We start from the raw sequence: 22,088 nt of genomic DNA, 5'->3' as shown, positions 1-22,088 counted from the left end.
CAGATCCAAGCATGTCTATAGAACTCACATTACACATCCATTATATCATTCTCATATCATTTCTTTCCATACAATGTGTTATGGTATTCAACCTTATATATGACTAGCAGGAGTACTCAGCATTGCCCGGGTGTGGTGAGGTGTGGGGGAGATAAATCAAAACAAAATGGAGAATAAAGAATAAGCGAACAAAATAACCTTGTTTAAATATTATAACTTTTTTTTTTTAATAAGGAAAAACAAAACAAAAAAAACAGCAAACGTGATGCAAAATAAAGAATAAACAAACAAAAAAGAAATGGAATAAATAATCCTGTTTAAATGTTAAAACTTTTTTTAAAAAATTGGAAAAACAAAAAAACAGCGAACATGATAGAAAAAATTAAAAAAACGGACAAAAAAATGGCATAAATAACCGTTTCAATATTAAAACTTTAAAAATTGAAAAAAAATTATATCTGATATCTAGGGTCGAACGTGCAATCTTAAGATAATGACACTGCCGCTATAATGACTGGTCTATGATCGCGTGAACAAAGTTAGGTCATTTTTTTTAATTTAAACTAATTCAAGAAAGAATATTTTTTGTGCATGCGTGTTTGGCTAAATTGTCATGAAGGAACGATTTTTTGCTACCTCTCCCTGTAGAAAAGTGCCCAGGTGAGAGTGAATGAAATGAATTAATGTTTTTAGCTAATTTTTCGATATTTGTTGTTCGAAGGGTCGAGCTTCAAAATGATACCGATTTCGTGAAAATTTGTTGCCTCTGTGAAAAGTTTTAGGTAGACAAATAAACATACATACATTTAAAGATTTTTGTCCTTATATTATAGACTAGCGGGGATACCTGGCGTTGCCCGGGTGTTTGTAGGTGTGTGTGTTTGGGGGAGGGGGGAAGAAAAAATGTTTTGGTAGGAAGGTAGGCTTCAAAACAAATATTTAAAAAATGAAGAAAAACAAAAAATATAACAGTGAAAAAGTTTTGAGAAGGAGGTAGGCTCGAACCCAATGGGGGGGGGGGGGGTACCCGTGTGTGTGTGTGTGTGTGTTGGGTGGGGGAGTGTTAGATAAAAAAAGAAGGCTTGAATTAAAAGATGAACAAAAACAAAAAAAACAGCAAAAAAGTTTTGGGAGGGAGGTAGACTTGAACTTGAAGCCTGGAGGTTAATAGTCTGATGATATACTATGAGGCCAGGAAGCCAGGGACTTTTAATTCGTCGAAAATAAGCGTTTAAAAAATTGAAGGAGGTTTTTCTAGGTCAAAACAGTAGCAGCAGCAGCAAATGAATTCACAGCACAAATTTTGTTGTAATTATAAGATAAAAGTGGCCAAAATAAAATATATTTACGACCACGTTTCGTAAGTGTGAGCATATAAAAGTTACAAGAATGAGCGAGCAAGCCGAGAAGCAGCGGGAAAAAAGCCTTTGGCGGACATACAGAAAAAATGCACAAACACACACACATTTTCGCTTTTATATTATAAATAATGAATTCTTCTATTCACCATAAAGACTGTGAGAATCTGTCTCTCAGTGTTTATGCTTGAATCTTGCACTTGTGATGGTTAAATTGACGTATCCCAACACACCTCATTTGTTGTATTTGCTTTTCAGTTCAGTTGTTTCCATTAATTACCGAGTTGTGTCTTTCTTTCACTTACAGGACCACAACACAAGAACTTTGCAGCTAATTCTACCCTTTGCGACCAAGGCCGCCAACCCCCAATATTTCCTCCTGTATCAGAAAACACGCTATGTGATATACGTATATCTGTACGTGATGTTGCCAAGCTAATCAAAAACCTTGATTCCAGTAAAGCAACTGGCCCTGACGGTATTCCAATTATAGTAATCAAAAAACTTCAACCTGAACTAGCGCCCATACTTACAAAACTGTTTAAACGTTGTCTTAAGGAGAATAGTTTCCCATCTCCCTGGAAAATCTCATCAGTATGCCCTGTATTTAAGAATTCAGGTGATCACTCATCCCCCTCTCAGTATAGGCCAATGTCTCCTGTGCGTCATGAGTAAGTTGCTAGAATCTGTGTTAAATACAGAAGTAATCAACCATCTCAACAAAAATAACCTTCTTAGTGACACTCAATATGGTTTCCTTCTGCTAGATCTACAGCAGATGTGCTTACAGTTATATCGCATAGGATTAGCAAATCTCTCGACGATGGCAATCTTTCTAGGGCAATTGCTCTTGACATATCTAAGGCCTTTGATAGGGTGTGGCATAAAGGTTTACTTCATAAGATCGCTAGCTATGGTATAGCTGGAAATGTTTTCTCAATTAATAAATCATTTCTTTCTGATAGGTTCATAAGAGTAGTAGTTGAGGGGCAAAAATCAGAAGCTCACAGTATTAATGCCGGTGTCCCTCAGGGGTCCATCCTGGGCCCAACTCTTTTCCTGATCTACATTAATGATCTTCCAAATCACATCCTTACATCATTTGTAGACATTTATGCTGACGATACTACCATTTATGGTAGCACATCTAAGACAGTAAATGACTAAGTTCTCTCCAATTCTCTCTCCTCTGATCTTGAGCACGTAGTACAATGGGGAAAGGAGTAGCTAGTTACTTTTAATGCATCTAAAACCAAGCTTCTCTCTTTACATCATCAACATTCTAATCCACATTTGGCATCAATTGAAATGAATGGCTCTCGTCTTCAGGAGGCCTCAAGTTTTGACAAGCTTCTGGGCTTGACCATTACTCCTGATCTTAAATGGAACACGTACATCAAATCTGTTGCCAAGGCCGCTGGAAAAATGGTGGGATCTTTCTATCGATCCGGTAAATATCTCACTGCTGATGCTATTCTCTATCTATATAAGAGCCAGGTACGTCCAAGGATGGAATACTGTTGCCACATCTGGGCAGGAGCTGCTAGAAAGGACTTGTCCTGCCTTGAAAGAGTTCAAAATAGACTTCGTAGCCTCATAGGAGATGTCCTTTTCTCATCCTTGCAACCTCTATCTCACAGAAGAGATGTTGCGAGTTTGTCTCTGATGTATCGTTATTTTCATGGAAAGTGCTCGACTGAGCTTCAATCTATGGTCCCCCCTCGCCAAACTTTCACAAGAAACACTCGTCTAGCTGTAAACACTATCAATAATTCCCCCCACTCTTTATCTGTGCCTAAACCTAATCGTAGATTCCATGAACAAAGCTTCTTTCTTAGAACTGCACGCCTGTGGAATTGTCTTCCGTTTTCCTGCTTTCCGGCTGACTACAATATGGTTGTGTTCAAGTCTAAAGTAAATAAGTTCTTGATGAGCCGTTCCATATAAGTTATCAAATTTACCAAATTTTCATTACTAATGATTACTATATTGTCCAATTTCTACTGTACACTCTTTAACCCTTATCCTTGAGTGGCCTCTGGGCCTTGATAATGTGGTGATGCCTATGTAAAAAAAAAAAAAAAAAAGACTTTCATCTGTTCTTTAGCTGTTATTTCTTGTAGCTAAAAACAAATGACTCACCTCTGTCCAATGTGGTCAAGTTGGTCAGCAGCAATGCCTGTTCCATTATCAACAACCTGGATTCGGAAACAAGACAAGTCAACACGGACAGCAATGCATTTACTCTCTGCATCTACCGAATTTAGCAGCAACTCTTCCACACATTGGGTGACACTTGTGATAGCAACACCAGATCTGAGCTGTGAGCGAACAGATGGAGGTAGTTGACGTATCATAATTTAAAGATGATCAACTTTAAAAAAGAAAAAAGAAAATGGCAATTTGAAAAGAAAAATTGATGAAGTTCAAAATCGAGAATGTCTCATTTTTTAGGTATTTTGTTTTTTTACATTTTCTTCCAAATAGCAAAATGCATTTTTGAATGAACATGATTATCAAAAAATAAATTTCAAGCTTTTCTTTTTGTGTTTCACTATTATAAACTTTTTTTTTAAATGGATACTGACTTTATTATCTATAATAATAGAAAGTGGCTTCCCTTTCTTCTGCCTACCATCTAGTAAAATTTCCATAAATACAATTTCTTTGCAAAAACTTTCCATCTATGAAACACATTACCAAGGAACTACTTTCTGTTGATTACAATTTGGTTTTCTTCAAATCATAAGTGAACAGGTTCTTGTAATTAACTGCCCCAATCAAACATAACTCATACGTCTTACAATTACTAGCACTCACACAGTATTCCACATCTCCCGGCTAACAATCATAGTCTTATTCACCCTTATCCTACAGAGTCTCTTGTTTTTTTTTACAAGAAAATCACCACTTATCAAGGCCCAAAGGCGACTTGAGGATAAGGGTTAATGAATGTAAGATGGTAATATCGCAATGGTTAATAACGTAGATTGGGTAGAATTTGGATTATTTAAGAGGATGGCTCAACAAGAACTTGTTTATATTGGACTTGAAGGTTATCATATTGTAGTCAGCCAGGAAGCAGGCGAGTGAAACAGTGTTCCACAGGCAGGCAGTTCTAGGAAAGAGGTTTTGTTGAAGGAATCTATGTTTAGATTTAGGCACAGATTTTGCTTTGCTTTGATAATGGGTAAGCAAATAGTAAAAAAAAATATATAAATTAAAAAAAATTTCTTAGAATGTAAAACTTTGTTTTCACTGCCTTTAAAACAAATTAAAGATTTTAATTACACCATTCAAGATCAGGGTTCCGATTAAAATTTAGAGACACGAACTTGAAAGGAGACATGTAACCATTGGCTTTTTGTTAAATCTGGATAATAACTTTAGGAATAAGTTAGGGTAAGGGTTGTTGTTAAGTTTTAATGCCTGAGTCAACTTCATAAAGTCAATCGTTTGTAGCATTTATTTATTTAAAGTTTGTACTTGCACAAGCACAAAACATATGTTAAAAATATTTTTTTAAATTAGCAAAAACAAAAAAAAGGTGAAATAATCATGCATTTGGTGTTAACAACATTTTTTTTACCTCCAGTTTAGAGTGGAGTGTCTTATTTCCAAAAGAAGAACAACATGGAATTATTAAGGATAAGAAGAAAGGAGGTGACAAAGGGAAAGTTGCTATTTATGATTATTAGTCTGAATTATCTCCCTTGGAGACTTGCTTTATTGTATAATTCAACTTGCTATAACTTACTTTTATTGTAATCTAATATATAAACGGCAAAATGTCTGTCTGTTGGTCGGTCTGTCTCCATATTTTCAAACTCTATCTCCTCCGAAACTACAAGTCGCAGAGTAGCGCTAGGGGCCTCAACTGATTGGATTTTTTATGGGTCGTTCTTTTATGGGCCTTTAGCGGTTAAAATAGTTTTTAAGGGGTCAAAAATTGGTCAAGATTGAAAAAATCGTTAAACATGTTGTGCATTCATCTTAGTTTATTTTTAATTTTTAATCAGTTTATATGCGTATCACATTGGTACAGTGGTAACGTCACCAGCTTTGAATGCTACAGTTTTAGTTTCGATTCTATCTGATGACATCTAAATACTTTTTTTTGACATTTGAAATCACAACTCTATAATAATAGATACAAAAGCTGGACAAAGTAAAACATCATATTTAAGCATATTAAAATGATGATATGATTAATATGATAAAGGGCTGCCTCCTTTTCATGTAAGTAAAAAAAACAGGGAATTAGTTAAATGCAAATATGAAATAGGATAGTCAAGGATTCGAACTTGCGAAGCTAAATTTGGAATTGAGAATTCCAATCATAAGTTCAAATAAACAGAATGTTATTATAAATGGAATGTCCAGTAAATTGTTGATTCTGTTAAAATATTTAATAAATACAAATTTGGCTGGAAACTATTCACTTTCTTAGAAAAATGCATAATAAAATATGGGTTACAGAATTAGAGAAGTAGGTTAAATTCCTTTGTAAAACAACAAAGAGAATGGGAAATTTCCTGGTCGTCAGAAATGGTTTCAATAACATGCAAATCACGCATGTTGATAACACGTGAGTTATAGTCATGTTGACCAGACATACATGTGATTTCTCAATATAGGAAAGAGTTTGAAGTTAGTTAGGGAGAGTTAGATCAGTCAGATCAGAGGAGCAGAGAGGTTCAGACCGATTCTCAGCACCCTCTGGAAGTGAGGGGGGTTTAGAGATAACCATGTAACAACTTTGAATCCCTGAAATACAAAATCATGTCCGACTGGTCGAAGAAGAAATAAACGTATCATCATGTGGTTTTGTATCTGCGTCTTCTGTGTTCATCATTACAACGAGAAAAGTAACGTTTTTATATTATATGCACAACTGTCAAAACACAAATTTCAAACGCACTATCTCTCGGTCTATCTATCAAGATATTCACAAATATTAATATGGACTTTGTGTTTATAAAAATGTACGACTGTCAATGTAAATGTCAAATGCACTCTCGGTCTATCTATCTATATATCAAATCTCCTCTTATTGTGTATTACATGCCGTTGGCTATTTTAGTAACATGTACACTGTCTATTATATATATAAGAACTGTCTCTATCTCTTTATATGTACTCTGTCTCTATATCTCACCAATGTCTCCATCTCAACACATGAACACTTTTAAGACTGTCTATCACTCTAAGGCTCTCACAAATATGAACAACAACAAATAACATCAGTCCTCTTCTAATAAGAATTACATAACATATACGAATATTTGGTGCTGTATTTGGTACTTCTAATAATAACACCCACCACGTAACAATTATACACCCAGGCAAAGTCGAATGCCCCCATCCCTGCTAGATTTTACTATGAAAATATAATCATTTGCAAATCATTTGGGAGATAAAACTGAGGAACTATCAAAGCTCGAATTCACTTGATGATGAGGATGAAGGCATACTTTACATGAACATATTAACTAATTCTAAGTCTGGAGTGCCAGAATTGGGTTCAAGATGCTAAATTCGGCTTTGGGTCATCGTGGTTGACATTCTAAATATGCATTAACTGAGGTGGATGATTAACTTTGCTAGTTCTTAAAACTGCATGTTTTAGCCACACTTCTACATTGCAATAGAGGTGCTGCTAAAACTTTTAAAATTCAAGAAATCCTTGAACAAAATCATCAATAATATTCTAATTGTACTTTTAGTTTTTTTAATGTGATAAAATTACCTCCCTTTTCAGGGTCCAGTAAATCATCACCTTACCAGCCAAATACTCTCTGATTTGAAGGAAAATTTAATGTCAAGTAGTATGACTATTTTATGTCTTGGATCTAAACTAAAGAGAAACAAGGATGCTTGTGCATCTATGTTACTGTGCTATTTTTAAAAATATCATTTTCAAGTTAAATTTAATTTTTACAATATTTTTGTTAATTAAATTGTTAAGTGAAAGTACAGAATAGTTACCAACCCCCTCACCATGTTAAGAATGGGTTTCTGAATAATAACGTTCTTATTTCAACACACTAAAATAGACGCACAAGTAATAAAACAAAAATTTTCTCATGTGCTACTATGTTTATAAAAACAATAAAAAGGGGAAAAAATTCAATGGAAAAGTAAATTCAATTGATTTTGTTAGTTTGTGCTATCATATTCCATAAACTTGCAATAACCATCATCACACCTGCTGTGCTGTAATGAGCAAAATCTTTATCCCATCATAAACAGAATAAAATCACCTTCACTATGGACAAAGGCATCAAATGCTATAAGATGTGTGAAGGCCATTTTCATAGCATCTATGCCAACTGCCATAAAAGTGGACAGTCATTCATATTGAAGCAAAAAAAAAAATCTGCCTTTATCTTCATACCAGTTGGGGTACATTTTCAACAATCCCTCCAATAGAGTGTGGATTGCTATGACATTAGCTGGCCTTGCTCTATTGAGTGAGGTCTGAAGTATTGAGAACTGATTGGTTTACTGCCAATTGTTTAGGGTCATAACAGTTTCCACATTCATGTATTTAGTTCATCTAACATTAGGACTCCATCAATCATTGTTCATACTTTATGTCTCCCATGCAATTTTGAGAAATAATTCAAATGTCAAATTAAAGAAATCAAACTTTACAAATGCAATTACCTCCCTTATTATTATTATTAAAATCTTTGTAATCCTACTCTTGAGAAATTAGCATCATATTAACTGATTTTTAGCAAATTTCAGAAGAGAAAGTATAAACATACTGATATTTTATGAGTGCTAATTTAGAGTTAGGCTTATTAAAAAGAAATGATCTACGTACTCATCATGGAACGAAGTTGTCATATTCTAAAAATCACATGAATTGATCAAGTAAATTTTTTAACTAAGAAAATGAAAATTTATGATTTTTCGTGATTTTGATACTAGCTGTAAGGTTCATTTGGGTCTAGATACTTTGAATTGAGCTGTCGGCCCCTTATTTATTTCATCATGGCCGATAAAAAAAAGTATAAATCTAAATAACTACCATTTTATGTTTATAGAATTTACAGTAGGATGTATTTATATGCATCATAGGCCTTTCATTTCTCTTTGATAGGTTCATAAGAGTAGTGGTTGGTCAGAAATCAAAAGCTCACAGTATTAATGCTGGAGTCCCTCAGGGCTCTATACTGGGCCCAACTCTCTTCCTCTCCCAAATCACATCCTAAGATCATTTGTAGACATTTATGCTGACAACATTACCATCTATGGCAATACTTCAAAGACCATAAACGACCAAGTTCTCTCTGATTCTCTCTTCTCTGATCTTGATCATGTGGTGCAATGGAGAAAGAGGTGGCTGGTTAATTTTAATGCATCTAAAACCAAGCTTCTATCTTTCCATCATTAACACTCTGATATCCGTCTGGCATCAATTGAAATGAATGGCTTTTGTCTGAGCTTCATGTTTTGAAAAGTTTCTAGGTTTGACCTTTACTTCTGATCTGAAATGGAACATATACATCAAATTTGTTGCCAAGGCTGCTGGAAAAATGGTGGGATCAGTCTACTGCTCCATAAGAGCCAAGTACATCCAAGGATGGAGTACTGTGGCTACATTTGGACAGGAGCTGCTAGAAGCAGCTTATCCTGCCTTGACAGAGTTCAAAATAAACTTTGTAGCTTAGTGAGGGATGCCCTTTTCTCTTCCCTGCAACCTCTTTCCCACAGAAGAGACTTGCGAGCCTGTCTCTGCTTTATCATTATTTTTATGGCAAGTGCTCTTCTGAGCTCCAATATAGTCCCCCCTTGGCCTAACTTTCACGTAAAACACTCGTCTAGCTGAAATCACTATTAACAATTTCCCCCACTCTTTATCTGTGCCTAAACCTAAACGTAGATTCCATGAACAAAGCTTCTTTCTTAGAATTGCACGCCTGTGAAACTCTGTTCCGTTTTCCTGCTTTCCAACTGACTACAATATAGTCGTCTTCAAGTTCAACGTTAACAAGTTCTGGATGAACCATCCCCTTCCCTTAAGTAGTCCAACTTACCAAATTTCCACTATTAACGATTACAACATTTTCCCATTGATTATTGTACACTCATTAACACTTATTCTCGAGTGACTTCCGGGCCTTGATAAGTGGTGACTCCTTCGTTAAAAAAAAAGTATCTTTATAACGTGAAAAAATAAAAATGAAATTTTCAAATAACTTTTTTTCGAATATGAAATAATTACACAAAGTAACATGTCATTTTTCTTTTTCCTTAAATATTTAACAAGTTTTAACCACTCACCTAACCATTAATGTCAATCTGAAATTCATATTTTCGAATTGTGAAAAAAAAACCCAAAAAACATCAATTTTGTTTTTGAATGTTTCAAATTTGAATTTGTTCGATATTTTTACAATAAAAACGATGCTTTAAATTACAGCGTTGATGAAACGAAAAACACCGCCGGTGTAATAAGAAAATGTGTTCCGAATAATTAATAATCAGCGTTCGTATTCGATCTAATGAAGAATATCAAGAAAAGGAAAATTTTAATAGTCCAAAAGTTAGTTCTAATTACGTTGAAATGAACAATGTGTCAAGTTATAAGTTTAGTGACGTCTGATGAAGATGAACTAAAATTAAATTATCGAGAACTTAATATTTTAAACGGTTAAAAAATATTATAAATTGTTTCCATACGTTAAAGTTAGATTGGGTTCATAAAAACTTTAATTCTCATGCAGTATCAAGTGTTAAATATTCTGTACTTTTACGCCGTGTTTTTTAGTAAAATAAATAATAAATATATTAAAATGTATAGTCAATTAAATAATATAGTCATGTGTGAATGTGGGAAGGGGAGTATTTACAATGAATTCTGCATTTTCATACATTGCACAAAAATTCACAAAAATGTATTGATTTACATTTCTTTTCTTTTCTTTTTCTTAATAATCTTATTTTGAGGTTAAGCTGGTTATTTGGGCGCTACCAGATGAGTCGCAAAAGCAAAATAACATCCTTGAACCAAAGTTATCTACGATTATATTAGAGTTATCTACGATCATTTTCCGGATTTTTACTTTTCGTAAATTTATTTTGAAGTTGGAAGGAATGATTAAACGACATATATCGATTGAATTTATTGAACTTAGTTAAAAAAAAAAAAAAAAAAAGGAAAGGGTACCTAATTGATCTAAGGGAGGTAACTGTATTTTACTAAGAGATTCGTTCATTTTTTTTTTTTTTTTCATGCGAGAATTTGGCACGTTAAAACTTTATTTAATGTAACAAGGAAAAAAAACAACGATAACTGTAGTGGAATTGCAATTTTTATTGAAGAAAACATTCGAGAAATTGTAACAAAAGAAAGATGCGATTTTTTTTTTCAAGCAAAAAAGTTTTTTTTTTTTTTTCAATCACTGTATTTGATGTAGCAGTTTTAAAACTTTGGACGCTTCTACACTATTGGGAAGAAATTTTGTAGTCGATAAATGGAGTTTTCAGATTTAAAAAAACAATGGTTTCTACTGATTTTTTTTTTTTATCAATTCTAATAAATTATAATGGTAGCTTCCAAATTATGCAGTCGAAATTACCTGAATCTTATTGAATTATTTAAAAAAAAAAAAAAACTTTAATCGCGTTAGCAGTTGAAAAATTGCCGCCATCTTGTTTAAATTGAAACGGAAATTACCTCCCTTTTGAACTCATCTGTGTAAATACGATCGTTTTCATCAAATTCTATTTTTATATTCTTAGATAAATAATTTTCTACCTTATCGATTTGTGTAATTGTTTTATATGATCATCTTAAAAACACGAGGAATGCCATTGTTTTTATGTGAAATTTCGTCCTAATAGTGTAAAAGCGCCAAACTTTGTTACATTACATAAAGTAGTTAAAAAAATGTTGTGTAATAAAAATTAAAATGTCATCGCATTTTACTTTTTTGTTGTTAATTATTTCATAAAACGTTGTTACATTATATTTAACGTAGTTGAAAAAAAATCATTCCTATGCAATTACCGTCGATTTTTCCGTGTTACATCCTAACATGAAAAATAAACGAATCTCTTACAGTTACCTCCCTTAGAATAATCAGTTAATACGCAGGATTCTGCTATGCGATAAATATATATGACCATAGTTGCTTTTATCTGCATGTGTGTTTTAATATTTAATTAAATGGCCCATAAATCATGCCCTACATGTGCATATAAATTTAACGAAAAAGTGTATACCATTTTCGAGCCGAGACGCAATCATGCATCCAACTGTCTTTTGTTTCTAATCTTGGCAATTTTCTTAATTAGTCTGTGTGGTTTTGAGAAAGGATAAGGGTTTCTTTCTCCTTTTTTTTTCTACTGAAAAAACAAAAATACGACACACATATGGAAGATGTTATAAATGTTATATCATGGAATACAAGATCCCCATCGAACCTATAACAACATGTAAACAAAACACAATTTGCAGCAGTAGGAGCTGTTACATATGGAGTAAACACGAGTTATCTCCCTTTGACTTAGTAACTGCCACCATCACTCTTGACTGCAACCTCCCACTACCATTGAGTGACACTCTTTTTAGTACCTATTTACTATGCCTCCCCACGGGACAGAGTAGACACCAGGGTCGTTTTTTAAGCTGCTTTGTTTCTATTCAGTGTAAATAAATTCCTCGTAACAATACCACGTGCGTTTCGTCTCTTCAATGAATGTTTCACTAACAAATTACTAACATGATTCTAACTAATATTCACCTGTATCAACCCATAATATAAAATGGTGTCAGGATAAAACATCGAACCGTCAACACTCACAACCATATATCAATATCTTCTCAAAAAAAAAAAAAAAAAAAAAAAATGGAATTTTTACCACATCCAAAAAAATTACATTTTTCTTCAGATAATCTCGGACAGGAATGGGAAACTTGGAAAAAACAATTTCAATTGTTCCTGCAAGCTACAGAGTCGGACAAGAAACCGGAAAAGGTAAAAACTTCAATATTGCTGACCTGTGTACTGTAGGACTTTGAAAATGACGAGAAGCTAAAGCGGAAGAGCTAGGACTGATAAAAAGAACGTATAAAATAAACAAGACGGACATAGAAACATTAAAAGATAATAATCACGAAAAGTTGTCCGTTTTGCAAATGCGCAAGGATAATTTTGAGGAGAAATTGCAGACGCTGCAAAGAAACCTTGAAAAAGAACAACAGAAACTTTTTAACCTACAAAAGAATCGCAAAAAGTTGCAGGTGGTGAAGATACAAAACTCAAAGCCATTGGTAACTGTAACCCTAACGCCTTCTCAAGGCTTAGCAGAAAGAAACATTCAAACCATTAAAAGAACATTAAAGAAATCGTTTGAAAGTAGACAAGACCTATACCTAGCAATGTTAGCGTTACGGACTTCACCATTAAAAGATAAAACCCCGTCACCACCTCAACAGTTGATGAAAAGAACACTAAGGACAAATCTTCCAAATATCATGCATAACAAAACAATGAAAAAGCATGGAATAAATGAAAAAAAAATTCAAAGAACTACCAGAACTAAAGAAAGGCGATACTGTCCGTATTCTTTCACAAGAAAAATGGAACCTAAAAGGTAAGATTGTGAAAAAATTAAAAGAGCCTCGTTCATATCTAATAAAAACTGAACAAGGAAAATATGTACGGCGTGACAGACGTCATATTTTAAAAACAAAAGAAAATCAAAAGTTTAGTCAGAGATGACTCTGAAAACATATTTAACCAAGAAAATAGTCAAAAACAAGTCGTATCAAAAACAAGCTCGGAAAACAAAATAATACCAAACTCCACAAAGAAAGGTAGACTAATTAAACGTCCAGTCTGATACAGAGACTAAATGAGAAAACTTTAAATATAAAAATACTTTTATTTTTCAGTAAAACGAGGATGTTACATATGGAGTAAACACGAGTTATCTCCCTTTGACTTAGTAACTGCCACTGTCACTCTTGACTGCAACCTCCCACTACCGTTGAGTGACACTCTTTTTAGTAGTAAACTGCTTTGTTTCTATTCAGTGTTAATAAATTCCTCGTTACAATACCACGCGTGTTTCGTCTCTTCAATGGATGTTTCACTAACAAATTACTAACTAATATTAACCTGTATCAACCCATAATATAAAAGGAGCAAAGACCTACAAACACCAGGAGCAGCCACTAATATCACATTGGTGACACATAAGTGAAAATGGCGCTAACCTATATGTTTACTTCGACATTCATTCAATCGACTGCTAACGACACATTAAGCTGTCAGAAACTACGCTTTTTGTACCCATCCCTCCACTACAATATACAGTTCATTATAGCAAAATATTATCGGGCAAGACACATTGCCCAAGGAAATAGCTACACTAAGAGAGAGAAGGCCATAAAACATTTGACAGATCAGATACTGAAATATGTGATAAAATATCTATAAAAGGTCTACAAGTAGCAAACTTATACTAAACTTCATTGACAGTCACTCCAAGTTAAATTTTGTATATAGTCAAGAATCGGACCGATATTTCAATATAAATCATGGTATAAAAGTCATATTTTAGCAAAGGAATAAAATGAAGGATATATATACAGGCATGCATGAAGAATAAAATGAAATATTGAGAGAAAAGGATAGATGCGCATTGCGCTTTCAACTATTTTGTACAGTAAATTTTTACTTTCCACCTCTAAAATGACGACTTTTAAGGTTTTATGGTATGCTGAAAACGAATATTGGATTTAAATTTGTCATAAGCAAGTAGTTTTCTGGATATTAAGCAATGTAATTCATTATGTTATCACTGGTTCGTGCGTCAAAAATATGCACACTTGCGTGCACAAAAATGACCACATAACAAATTGCATTGCTTATTATCTGGAAAACTACTTTTTTGCGACAAATTTAAATGTGATATTCGTTTTCAATATTCCCTAAAACTTTTAAAAGTCACCATTTTGAAGGTGATTGTAAAGTGGAAAGCAAGTAAAAATTTACCAAATCATTTAAATATTTTTTTTCAAAATTATTAAATTAATCAAAATTGAAGAAATAAAGCACAAGTGGAAATAAAACAAAATAGTATTTTTAATAATTATACATGAAATCATTCAAAATTGAAAAAATAAATAAATAAAAGCGAAAATGAAAAATAAAAGTTTTTTTTTAATTACATAACACTTTAAATTTAAATCATTGTGCATTTATTCAAAATGGAAGCAATATAAAATATTTGTATTCAAAATTGGGAATAACTAAACCTTTTCTTGTTATTTAGGTTTCGTTTGTCAGTTCCGAACCCAGTTTTTATCTTTTTTTTTTTTTTTTTTTTTTTTTTTTTTTGTCTGACACCGTAAACACGAAAACGAAAGAAAACAAAACAAGGTGCTTGTGCAGAATAGTGGATTTTGAAACTAATGGATTTCGGGGGGGGGGTATATATATATATATATATATATATATATATATATATATATATATATATATACGTACTTACGTATCATATCGAAGTAATAGTAGTAGTACTAGTAGTAGTAGTAGTAGTAGTAGTAGTAGCAGCAGCATTTCCGAATATTACGAAAAATGATCCAGTAGATGTGCAAGATGTAGTTTTTAGAAAAAAGTCATCTTAATAACACCCCCAACATTTGCATCTTGAAATAGCGGAATACCAAATTGATCGGTGACAGTTACTTCCCCTCGATTTGTACTGTAATGTAAAAAACCTCTCTAAGAGAACTTTTTTACATTATGATAAAACTCTATAGATCGATTTCTTTTATTTTACTTGTATTTATTTTTCTACTAGATCATTTTTCTTAATTTTTGGAATATATTCTAATTTCGACGGCGTTATTTTTTACAATTTGTCATTGTGCAGAGGGGGACAACTCTCGTTTACTTTCGTTCAGTTCCCCCCCCCCTCATCTTATAATTTAAGACAGTGTCTACACCGAGCTGTTTAATTTTTCACAAAAAATCTGTTTACATTAGGGGTAGGGCGATGGAGTTCTTCTGCTCGGTGTATGTCGGCGCGTTACTTACGGAAAAACTAAATTAAACTGCAGAAGCACCTGTTAAATATTGTACGAGATATATAATTACCCCCACTTTCAAAAAACAAAAACAAAAAAAAAAACACGAAAAATAAAAATGCTTTTGTAGACAAACCGCTCGTGAAAACTTAATTTTTTAGATCAATTAAAAAAGCATCAAAAACTACGTAACACAGAAAAATGAACCACATTTTGTTTTTGAAAACTTTCCTGTTATTTTAAATGTCTGCAAAAAAATTCTTCCGCGATGTGACAAGTCACCTTACTACGCATCATGTAAGAATAGCATAAACGATGGCGATGAGATGAGTTGGCACAAAATAGTTATTGGTCGGTGTTCTGTTGTAGTTAAAGTAAACATTTATTTACCCATTAAATTTTTCTGCTGGTCGAAATGGAACTCAACGCCCAAGGAGTACCGTTTTTTATTCACTTATAAGGTTAAAGTACAGAGTAGGTACAAAACACCCTCCCCTCCCCATGTTAAGAATGGCTTTTTAAAAAATAACATTATTATTTCAGCACGGATCAATAAGTGCATGAGTACCATAATGTTAACTTTATTACATTAAAAAAATTCGTCGTAGCTTTCTTTTTTTAATAAAAATATCGTCGCGTCACCGAGCGTCCTAAATTATGAGATGAAAAAAATGAACGAACTTCTTAATAAACGTGAGTTGTCTTCCTCTGCACAATGGCAAATTGTAAAACAGCACCAATTTTGGAATAGCACTATGTACGTAATAATTTTTTCTCTCCTGAAATGCGTTTGTTCCAAAATTCACTATTCTGTATAAGACCCCCTCCCCACCGCAAAAAAAAAAAAAAAAAATCTTCAGAAATTAAGCTAAAAAGGTTCTCATGTAGCCTTTGTCTCCCTGATTCTACTTTCGCTTTTCCTCGCTCACATGCGCTTATTTTGAATTCGTAAACAAAACGATGAGCAACAATTTTTTGGTAAATTTTTACAACGTGCCCCAGCGTATTATAAGCATCCACAACCTCCCCATATTAAGAACGGCTTTCGGAATAAACACCCCCAACCTCGAAAGTCGTTCTAACGTGGGGAAGCTGGGGGGGGGGGGAGATTCTGAAAGCCGTTCTTAATAAGGGGTGGCAGGTGGTAAAAAAATACCATTTTTTTTTAAAGTTTAACGTATTTCAAACTGATAAATTATTGCATAATAAAAGTAATTAATTTAGTACTTATACAGTTTAATCAAGACATTAAAAAAATGAAAATATCGAAAAAAAAGGTTATCTAGTAGGTATCCGTTATGGAATGATTTAATTTTATCAAGTAGTTTTGTTTTGTTTTTTCACAGAAAAAAAAATTGTTGATGGGACAGTAGTGTTGGAGCTTTAAATGAGTTATCTCCCCGTAGCCTGTTAAAAAAATTCAAAGATAGCTACCTTCTACGCGCTGTCATAAAAACATGTTTCTCCGCTGGAAAAAAAAAAGAAAAAAAAAAAAAAAGAAAAAACTACTCGATCAAATTACGTGATTTTTTTTTTTTTTCGGAGATCTTTAGTTCAAAACGGACTATAACCTTTGTTCGATATTTTCATTTTTTTAATGTCTTCATTAAACTGTACAAGTACAATTCATTTAAAACAAATCATTTTTCTTATTTCGAATTTTTTTTTTTTTTTTTTTACTTGATTACTAAATGTAAAAAGGCTACTTTTTCATAGTATTTTCAAGTTAAATTCAGTTTTTACGATATTTTTGTTAATAAAATCATGAAGTAAATTGCTAGAATAACTTTAAATTTAGTAATTAAGTAAAAAAAAAAAATGGAATTTTTATGTAATTAAATAATTCGAAATGAGAAAAATGATTTTTATTTTAATTTAATTATTTTTACTGTGTAATAATTTATCGGTTTGAAATGGGTTAAACTTACAAAAAAAAAAAAGGAAAGAAAAAAGCATTAATGAGAGTTTGGGAAAAAGAAAAAAAGTCCACTGATGTCGGCTCACTGCTACGAATTCGTTGTCGAAAGTGCACCCCACGCCTTCTAAACTCCACTTTTTTGTTTACTTTTTTCTTGTTAATATCATCAATTACAGACTTAAGTTTCAGATTATTAAAAAAAAAAATTGAAAAAAGTTTTTTTTTCATAACTTTTCACGTGGGGGTTCAGTTTTCAATTTTAAAGTTGTACTAAATTGAAAACGAAATTTATGACCACGCTAAAAAAAAAAAATTTTTTAACGCATGGCAATTCTCTCTGTGACCGAAAGGTAGGGGTTAGAACCGAGGAGTTTAAAAAAAAAAAAAGGAAGATTTCTTTACCCCCCTCTCCCTTCCTCCTCCCTCTCTCATGTATGTATGTATGTATCTCTCTCTCTCTCTCTCTCTCTCTCTCTCTCTCTCTCTCTCTCTCTCTCTCTCTCTCTCTCTCTCTCTCTCATCTATGTACGTATCTTCTATTCATCGTGGTCACAAATTTCGTGTTCAATTTAGTACCATGTTATAACGTGAAAAGTTATGAAAACTTTTTGTTCAATTTTTTTTATAATCTGAAACTTAACTATGTCAGCAGGAAAAAAGTTTTAAAAAAGTGAAAATTATGGAATTTAGAGGGGGGCAGTGGCACTCGCGACAACGAATAGATGCATGTGAGCGAGAAAAGGTGAAAGTAGAGTCATAAAGACAACAGTGGATTTTATCGAACCAATATCGTCTATCATTGGAGATGATCTATATGAGCAGCTAAACGTTTTTTTTTTTTGTTTTTTTTTGTAACAAGAGCACGAGCGGGAAAAGTTTTGTAAAAAAAAATGTTTTGTAAGAAAAAAAATAATTTTTTAAAGTTCTTCATTGGACGGGTGGGGGTCAAGTATACTAGTTGTGACTAATCAGGCAGAAACAAATATGTATAGAGTAATTTTTTTTTTTTTTTTTTTTTTTTTTTTTTACACGCTTGCCATCAGCTGATCAGCGCTCGGCGGCTCACTGTTCCAATGAGGGGGCCACGACTTCTTCACGGCATCTCTCTCCTTAAGGAATTCGTAGTAGTCGGCCAAGCAGGGGAAACGATCTTTATCCAATTTCAAGCCCAGCCGAACAAAAAGGGCGAGAAATGGAAAAAACATAACATCGGCCATAGACATGCTATCAGAGGCAAGGTAGACTTTCCCAGGTCCTCCACGAACCTTAAGGAAATTCTCCCAGATTGTCAGTTCGTCAGCGAGAATTTTGTAGCGTTTCTCTAGTAAGGCCTCGTCTACATTTTCAGCTGGACTAAACCATTTATACAACAAGATATCATTTATAGCCTTCTGTTGAATGTTGCAAGATTCATGGGATCTTTGTAAGACTCGTGCCAAATCTACAGGGTTGGTGTCAGCGCTGGGTAACAATCGGGTTCCTTCGTTAGGATACGTTGCTTCCAGATACTCGCAAGCAGCTGTGGATTCGTTAATGACGAAGGGTTCTGCAGTGTCACTCCTTTTAATAACAAGGGTCGGCACTTGGCCCCTCGGATTCAGGGCCATAATCTCGGGTGTCCTGTGTTCTTTTTTCTCAAACGATATCAATTTTGAGTTGTATGCAATTCTTTTTTCTTCTAACACGAGCATGACACGCCAGCAAGGGAAACTACCAGAACCCCAATACAAGGTTACGTCATCCATTTCGGTTTTATATTTTGGTGTGCTTTTTATTAAATCACAATTTCTTTCTTTTGATTTCTAACGAAGAGAGTTTGCGAATTTATACAAAAGTGCAAATGACGTCATACAATCACGTGCTTTGCAATTAAGCGTGTGTTTATGTAATAGAATTAAAAAAACAAAACAATCATTTAAGTATATCATTTTATTTATTTTTTATTACTATTGTTAGCATGGGATGGATGGATGGAAGTTTATATATATATATATATATATATATATATATATATATATATATATATATATATATATATATATATATATATATATACTAGAAAAGTACCCGTCGTTGATTGGGTTCAAAAACAGCCTACAGAAAATGGACTCTGATTTATGAAAGTATGATAGGTTATGAAAAGGAAGGGTTGTAAATTTGGGTTGAATTTGGGAGTATCAAAACCAAAGCAAAATATGATGCCAGTACAAAGGAAATAGATACACCCCATAATTTATTATACTATACCTGTTCACACTGAAACACTTATCACAATATTCTGTGGATCTATATTAAAAAAACTTGTTAAACTTTGTGACATATTTCCATTCTATGGAGGTTAGGTGCAAACGAACACCCCATAATTTTATTATACCATATTTCTTCAAACTGAAACATAATTATCAAAGTATATTTACGCAGATGGATATGAAAAGTCTTTTTTAAAGTTTGTGCCTATTTCCATTCACTGGAGGCCATGCGCAAACGCAGACCCCACAATTTTATTATACCATCCCTATTTAAGTTAAAACATACTTATCAAAGTATTCTTATGTACATCTATATCAAAAACACTTGTAAACGTTTTTTTTTGTAATTTTTGTGGACTAGGCACGTACGCAGACTCCACAATTTTAATGAACCACCATTCTGCCGGATCAAACATACCCATTCCTGTGTCTCGATACATTTTCTATCATTATATGTAATCAGTTTTTTAAAATAGTCAACCATATAGGAACCTATTCGTGACCACACACACACAGCTTTATATTATATATATATATATATATATATATATGTAGAGAGAGAGAGAGAGAGAGAGAGAGAGAGAGAGAGAGAGAGAGATGTGTGTGTTTTATTGCATTTGTTAGTCTATCGTTGACTGCTGAAAGTTATATATATATATATATATATATATATATATATATATATATATATATATATATATATATTTAAAGTTTGTTTTTGAAATGTCGTTACTTTCAATGTATACCGTTTTTGTTTAACGGGTCTAGATTGTTATTTTAAAACCATTCACGGTTAATTTTGAGTTAAGCTCAATGCGTCTATTTAATAGGGACAGAGCATATATAGTGCAAAATTTTGTTGAAAATTTGTGTCTTTGAATTTTCAACAAAATTTTGCACTATATATATATATATATATATATATATATATATATATATATATATCAGGAACTTTGTGTGTCTGTGAGTTCATTCCCTATGGACGTGAAAACGGCTGGGCTGATTTTCATGAAATTCACACAAAGGAATTTCATGTGCTTGGCAGTGTTCTTAGATAGGTTTTGTATCAGAATGTCTTCAATAAGTATCGATCATCGATAATCAAAATAATTCGACGAAATAAGGAACAGGCGATTTGGATTGAAGTTAACACCTTACACAGCCTAACATCACAAGTGCATTTGGGGAGTTTTATTACCACACAAGCCGAAAGTGTCAACATAAAAATCAACAGTAGGTTCTTTGATAAAAATCAACAGTAGGCGCATTCAAAATGAATGCTTATGTTTAGAGCCCAATTGGAGTATGATACATTTTCCCATTTTAATCTTTAATTCAATCCATTATATATAAAAATAAATTTTACAAAATCAGCAGTAGGTTCTCTACAGTGTAATGTAGACTACAATGTATTGTGAAATAAGTCATAGCAAGAAGCATGTGAGTTGTCTCCAGATGCATCATAATGGGTCCCCAACTAAAGCAGGCAATCAATCGATTTGATTGAAAAATGGACGATTTTATCGATTTCGATGGCAGTAAACATATGAGAGGGCGGAACATTTTTGGACCCTTATTTGATCCCAAACAATGTCTGGACTCCCTACAAGTACACACACACACACACACACACACACACACACACACACACACACACACACACACGCGCGTATGTTAGAGCGTGTGTGTATGTATGTAGAAAAATCGATGTGTATATAAGGATGCATATTTATGTTTGTATATATGTATGTGTATGTATATGTGTGTATATATGTATGCAGAAAAATAAAAAGAGAATACTATTTTCATTCATATATATATATGTGTGTATATATACATACGTCTGCATATATATATACGTGTGTGTGTGTGAATATACATTTGTATATAAACGGGCGTATATATATTTGCATATATACATATGTTTATGACATATATATATATATATATAAAGTAATGAAATCAAAGGGATGTAGTGTATATCTAATATACGAAATGGTAAACTTCAAACTGATATAAATAACAGTATTTATATAGAGAAAATGTAATCCCAACCGAATAAAACAAACTCAGTACGCAATAGAGAGTAGAGCTTATTATAAGAGAAAGAAAAATATTATGCGCAGTTTGTTTTTATATTTTTTTACATATCCTGGCAATTTATAACTACGATAAATTGCGGTTTCACTTAGTGCCATAAGTAACAAATCCTAGCATTGCTACAAATATAATTTGCTGATTTCTTTATGTCCTCTGTTGAGAAGAATAATAAGAATAGCATTCTTTGAAACTCCATGGAATAAGGACTTTGTAAATTGTTTTTTTGGATATTCATTTGAACAATAAATTTTGATTGTAAAGTTCAACTTACAGTTTTAATTTTCTTTTTCTTATATATATATATATATATATATATATATATATATATATATATATATATATATATACTAGCAAAAGTACCTATCGTTGACTGGGTTCAAAAACAGCCTACAGAAAATGGACTCTGA

The 22,088-nt window shown here is 32.9% G+C and overlaps 2 protein-coding genes across 2 annotated transcripts in view; both read right to left on the bottom strand.

Moving 5' to 3' along the window:
* Positions 1 to 9,825, bottom strand: part of LOC145293794 (uncharacterized) — a 77,396-nt gene extending 67,571 nt beyond the window's left edge. Inside the window, exons 1-2 of the mRNA XM_080140349.1 lie at positions 9,654 to 9,825; positions 3,501 to 3,732 (exon numbers count right to left, since the gene is read on the bottom strand). Coding sequence (XP_079996475.1) covers positions 3,501 to 3,715 — 215 coding nt within the window. The 5' untranslated portion in view covers positions 3,716 to 3,732; positions 9,654 to 9,825. The remainder of the gene's footprint in view (positions 1 to 3,500; positions 3,733 to 9,653) is intronic.
* Positions 9,826 to 10,666: 841 nt separating this feature from the next.
* Positions 10,667 to 19,173, bottom strand: LOC145293793 (glutathione S-transferase A-like). The gene has a single exon (XM_080140347.1). It carries the CDS (start codon positions 19,075 to 19,077, stop codon positions 18,358 to 18,360), a length of 720 nt encoding a protein of 239 aa, XP_079996473.1. The 5' UTR covers positions 19,078 to 19,173; the 3' UTR covers positions 10,667 to 18,357.
* Positions 19,174 to 22,088: the final 2,915 nt, after the last annotated feature.

Source organism: Euprymna scolopes, chromosome 15, assembly GCF_053919585.1.
Source record: "Euprymna scolopes isolate OS-2025 chromosome 15, ASM5391958v1, whole genome shotgun sequence".
Classification (NCBI taxonomy): domain Eukaryota; kingdom Metazoa; phylum Mollusca; class Cephalopoda; order Sepiida; family Sepiolidae; genus Euprymna; species Euprymna scolopes.
This window is presented reverse-complemented; position numbering and strand designations above follow the sequence as displayed.